This window comes from Strix aluco, chromosome 3 (genome assembly GCF_031877795.1).
Source record: "Strix aluco isolate bStrAlu1 chromosome 3, bStrAlu1.hap1, whole genome shotgun sequence".
Lineage (NCBI taxonomy): Eukaryota > Metazoa > Chordata > Aves > Strigiformes > Strigidae > Strix > Strix aluco.
In genome coordinates, this window is record NC_133933.1 from 100012871 (window position 1) to 100018870 (window position 6000).

General features: G+C 43.5%; 1 protein-coding gene across 1 annotated transcript in view; it reads right to left on the reverse strand.

The window, feature by feature from the left end:
• The window catches only part of COL19A1 (collagen type XIX alpha 1 chain), a 226280-nt gene extending 220493 nt beyond the window's left edge, over positions 1–5787 (reverse strand). Inside the window, exons 1-4 of the mRNA XM_074819814.1 lie at positions 5762–5787; positions 5074–5204; positions 4503–4672; positions 2250–2379 (exon numbers count right to left, since the gene is read on the reverse strand). Of these exons, the coding sequence (XP_074675915.1) occupies positions 2250–2343 (94 nt within the window). The 5' untranslated portion in view covers positions 2344–2379; positions 4503–4672; positions 5074–5204; positions 5762–5787. The remainder of the gene's footprint in view (positions 1–2249; positions 2380–4502; positions 4673–5073; positions 5205–5761) is intronic.
• Between the last annotated feature and the right edge of the window lie 213 nt (positions 5788–6000).

Sequence of the window (6000 nt, forward strand, 5' to 3'; positions counted from 1 at the left end):
GTGCTTCCTTCTGATGAATGATTGGCACATCAAAACTTCTGGACAAGTGAGAACCAAAAGAAATCCTTGATGTGAATCTAATGGTAACTAGCACACATTCAGAGCCCAAGGAGGACTGCTCTGAGAAGATCAGGCACACTCTGTCACTCTCTAACATTTTTTTCCAATACTGGTATTTATTTACTACAATATTGACCCAATGAGTAAGTCCCAAAGTATATTCAGAATGCCAGCTCAGAAAGCTCTCCCCTACATATGTGAAGTTAATCCTTTCTCTTGCACAAGCAATTGCCTTCCCCTAACACACTTCTTCCCCTGCCCACCCTTCAAACTAACTTTAATTTAACCTTTTCCCTGCATTTGAAGGCCGCTCCTTTAGACTCAAGTAGATCATGTGAGAAATTTCAGGATGTAACTGTAATAATCCAAGATCCTATCTAAATGGGCTTTGCCAGAAAAGCTTTCATACTAGCACAGTGAGAAATAAATGCTATGCGTATGCTGTTGAAGGAAGAAAACCAAAAGGATTGCCTAGGCAAATCCTGAAGGACAGATGCTGATCCAAACAGAACTGGTACATGGAAGACAACAAATGCCCAAGAAAGAGCCAAGAAAGAAATTGAAAAAAAAAAAAAGAGAAGGTTAGATATTTCTCTCTTCTTGAAGGGAGCACATTTTCATTTTGTAACAGATTCATCTGCATACAAATTATTAAACTAGTATGAGACAACTTTGCAACTTTGCTTGCAGGGTCCGTTCTTTCTCAACTCCTGCTTTCTGGTCTATAACTTACATTTGTCTTTTGGACAGTAACCATCCCCTCCGTCTCTAGAAGAATCTCTTTGCTGTTATCAACTTGAGGCTTCACTCTGAGCATATTCCCTGCTGTCGGCGGAGCTGCTCAAGCTGGCAGTTATCTACTTGTTATTCCTCACCATCTGTCCGTATCACCTCAAGCTGCAGAAGCCTCTCACAACTGTATACCATCAGTTATTCTCAGGAGAGGTTCAATCTCTCCTCTTCTTCCCAGTAGTTCAATTTGATCCATATTTGATCCATTTGTGGCAATCAGGTTAAGGAAAACTGCAACCTCCCTGCAGGCTGCCTAGCCACAAACTTGTAACAGAACGTAACGTACAGTTCCGATACACTGTTCATTAGCAGTTCAGTGTATCTGTCATCTTCTGTGACTGGTTCTCCTTTTACTAAGGCACCTTTTCATTAGGAAAAAAAAAATCCTGGCATTTTGTTTAAAAATTTTTCAAGTTTCCATTTATTCATTTATATTATAAGGGAACCTTCTGCACTCACACCCTTTTAGCACTTTTAAAACTTCCCTTCTACAATCCAGCAGCTAGCAACGACAGAGAAGACAACCTATTTTGCTTCTTTCAGACAGCTGAAGAGAATGATTGCACAGCTATGATGTAGGTTCACTCTCTCGCAGGGGTTAAGAATAATTCCTTAGTAGAGCATTTAGCCTTGCTGCTCTAAAAATATAAGGCAAAAAAGTCTTTGATTAATAACTGTAGGAAAATTCTAGAAAGATGAGGTATGTGTTGAGGCTGAGCAGTTCTAGAAAACTGACAATTCCTTATTCTACAGTAGCACAAGTGCTGTGCCTTTAAGACAGAATATACCATACTGGAGAGTCAATGTAGAGTTTAAGTGAGACAGCTAGATAACATGAGGACAGCAAGAGAAAGAAGAAAAGAGGGAAGTATGAGAAAAGTTGCAGAAGGCAGGTAACAGCTTTTAAGTTAATATCACTATATTCCTTTCCCCTGGCTTCTTACGCATAAGGTTTTGTCTAACTCTGCATCTGTGAAACATATGACCTGATCTGGGGTTTAAGTTTAGGTGAGGTTAACACGAGCATTAGGTTGTTGAGGTCAGTGTGATCACTGATCTGCTATAATAAAGCCACATGATTTTGTTCACACAAGTTTTGCAAGCTCACATTTAGAATCTCATTTTGCATGGTAGGTTGAAAAAGTACAAAACAAACTCCTAAGAACTACAGCTGCTTCCAAACGTGAAACCTCAAAGCACAGGAAACAGAAAGGCTGCTCTGGAACTGCTTCAAACTTAAGATGCTTTAAAAAAAGAGATTAAAAAAAGTCTTGTATAATTTCATTTGCTCATACTGCTTATTTTCCATGTACTGTCATTATTTGTTCAAATTTGTTCAGAACTGAGATTTACATCTGTGATTTACGGTCTGTGATGGGCAAGAAAAACGGAAGTACCTGTCTGGTCACTGACAGCCACAGAAGTAGAAACAGGAAGGAGGAGGAAGACTGCCATACAAAGCCAAACTATGAAGGATCCAACGTACTTCATCTCCCCCTGGACACATGTGAACACTCAGCTACAAATCTGAAACAGAAAACAATCATATTCAGAACAATCTTTTCTTATTCTTTTTCCCCTCACCCCATCGGAATACAAACAAGAATTTCTTAACGGTGAAGAGGAAGTCGCTAGTCACACGCAGAGTGTACCATTTATCTGTTTTAAGGAGCTACAAAACCAGACTTATGTAAATTTAGAAATAAATGACAAATATACTCCTTTAGTTCTTTATTAAACTCAGAAGTAACATGTTAGAAATATTAACTCAGAGATATTAGTTGTAAAGGCACTGAATTTTCATTTCATTAGTAATGACTAATTTTATTTTTTCCCAGGTTTTCAATTTTAAATATATTAGCTAAACCGTTTGGTGTCACAACACTGCCAGTCATCAAATCAAACAAGGACAACGTGCAATTGTTTCAGTTTAACTGCAAAATAAACCAAAATACGATATTTTGCTGCCTTGCAAAGTATACAAGTGCCTAGAGCAGCCTGTACTGAGTTTACAGTTTAAACCTCACAAAAACGCTGTCTGGTTTCAACAAATCTTTTGTGCTCTAAAGACAGTATTGGCTTTTCTTCTAAACCAACTGCAATGTAGATACATGTGAGTTTAATGAAACACAGAAAATGACAAATATTTTCCTAATCACATTTTCTGTAAGAAAAACAAATCGCATGCCTAAGATGCAATTTTAATAATTATTTTCTCAAGGCATCTTATTCATCGTCGTAACTATTCTGTCAGTCACATGCACTGACAGCGACTACACCGTCATTAACTTTTCCAGCCTCCCCAGCAGCAGCGAAGTGAATACATGTTCAAATAACATTACCATTTAATTTCCTGCACCTGCTTTACAAGCAGGCATCAGTAATTCACTGGGGCTGCCGCTCCAGAGGTCTCATTTTCTGAAGGGCTCTCACCAAGCAGATCACTAACGCCGCCACCCCCTCGCTGCCTCCGCACCTCCGGGCGCGGGTCCCTCCCGCCGGCCGCTGCGGGCGGCACCGCTCCCGCGCACAGCGGCCGCACCGGAGCCCTCAGCAGCTCGGACCGCAACGCGGCGGCAGTTTAATTTCTGTCGGTTGGCGTCGGGTTTGCCGGGGGGAGGGTTTAAGCCGCCAGGCCGGGTGAGTCGGCGGCAGGGCGAGCGGGCAGCTGGGCGGGGAGCAGCGAGGCGCCGGGCCGGGCAGCGCCCCCGCCTCGCTGCCCGAGCGCCGCTCTCCCCTCGGCTCGGCTCGGCGCCGCCCCCGCACCCCCGCTGCCGGGCCCCGACCCGCCGTCTCTCCGCAACCTGCCTGCGGCGCCGGCAGCGGCTGCCCCCGGCCGGTCGAGCGAGGGGGGCAGGCGCCCGCCGACGCTTCCTCCGCAGCCCCGGGGCGGAGCGGGGCCAGGAGCCCGCTCGGGCTGGCGGCGCCCGCGAGCGGGGTCGAGCGCCCACCCCGGGCTCGGGAGCCCTCTGCTGCCGGGCGCTGCCCGGGGCGCGCAGGTGCGGGGGCCGGAGGTGAGGGAGAAGGCGCTGCCCGCCGGGCGGGCTCGGGCAGGGCAGGGCAGCGCTGGCGCCCCGGCCGGTGCCCAGAGCCGCCGAACCGGGCGGGTGCCCCCGCCCGGGCGGGCATTTGCTGCGCTTCCCACCCGTGCCCCTGCTCACGAGTGTGCCGCGACTAGCTGGGTGTAGGCCCCTCGATACGCCTGCTGATTAGAATGATACACACTAATAGGTAGATTTTTAAATGTAAATGTATGCATACAATTAATAAGTATGCTCAGCATCGTGGCAATTTGCACCACAATTTTATTCGGTTTTGTAAATTGCTGCAAATTTAGTAGGACTGTTTCTATTAGCATATCTTAGCATATACCTATAGTCACCCACAAACATATACAATGTATTTACACAAGCACAATCCTCTAACAGACTGATTACATGACATTAAAAGCTCACTGTGTACATTATGTTTATATAGGACATAGTTAATATTGGCAAAATCAGTGATAAACTTAAATGGCAATTCTGAAAAAGTAAAACCCAACCGAACCAAAACCAAAACACCACAAAACAAGCCAGCAGGAATATTGTAGCACGTGTGCGCACATGTGAGATGTTTAGACAATTGACTACAAATAATGAGTTGCTTACCTTTAATTTTTATTTTAGTATGTCTCCCAGAAGCACTGAAAATGCCTGTACAGAGCTGCTGTAGCGCCGAGGAGTTGCTGGAGTGAGTCTCCAAAGAGTGGTAGAGGGGGATGCAGCTCTGTCCTTATTAGTCTCACAGAGTGTGACCCTCCCACTCAGCACAGAATACTCTGCAAGAAAGGACAAACAGCCACCCAGACACAGATTTTACATAATCATACTTGTATATCCCAAGACCAGTAACAATGTGAGAAATGGTTTTTTTTTCTCCCCCCCCCCCCACCCCACCCACAGTTCCATAAATTAAACTGCCAGAGTATGAACGTGTGAATGAAAGAATATCTGGTTTCTAGTTGTAAAGAACCAATTATGTACATTAGCACACTGGCAGAAACTAACTTTTATCACTTAAAGTGTAAGCACACATCATTAGTTTTATATGCTTTATCATAAATCTAAAAATCAGCCACCCAAGTAACAAAGAGAGTGTACCTATTTATGGCACTGATACTGCAAAGTACAGCAGGTTACTGACATTTGTTTAGCCTTTTAAAATCTATCATTTACAAACCTGAATGTTCTTGCACTGTAGTATCATCTGCCTGTGATGAAATGGTGAGATTGAGTACTGCCACTGGCTCTCGTCTGAATGTGCGAAACAGCACTTTTCTCAGGTTCCCCAAGTGTGCTTGTGGCAGTTTTCTGTATTGCATTTTAAAGATGTAAACCAGATAAAAGGACAGAGAAAAGTAAAATGACTAGAAATAACTGCACAGAAGACAGAGAGTAGAGCTTTAATTAAACATATATCATTTTTATATATCCAAGACATATTTTATCTTTTTCTAGTAGAATCATTCTGACAGGGAAAGGAAGGTGGTGACTATTTCATGAAAATTTATTAGCTTAACATCAATTTAACACAACTGTTCTTCAGGTCAAAAAATTCAAAGGGTTAGCTTTTTGCTTCCCCCCCACCCAACAGATTTTGAAGAGTGTTTCCTCATTTCAACCAAGATAACTAGCCAGGATAACCAACAAATCACATGGAAAGACATGATTATCTTTCTGGTTTAAATTTCAAAACAGTTGTTCTTCCTAACTTAGAATCACGAGAGAAAGATGAAATTCCAGCTTATGTACATGTCTGCTAGGGTGTTTTATTCCACAACTTTGTCACAGACTTGTGGTGTAACTTTAGGCAAGTCACACTTCTTGCTTGCTCATTCTGTAAATTATAGAAAGTAAAGCTGCCTTACCTCGCAGGGTGAGGAGCAAGAGCCCAATCCTACAGCTGACAAATCATCGGAGCACTCCCTTCCCCTTCAGACTGTTCATTTGATAAAGGCTTCAGTGTTGAGCCCTAATTCAGTGTTTCAAGCAGAGTTGTGAGATCCTCAGTTGAAAGACCCTTTGTAAAAGCTCTGCTCCTAGTGAAAGGCATTATCATTTTTGATTTGGAAAGAGCTGCATTTCTCATTGCTCTTTCAAGCTACAA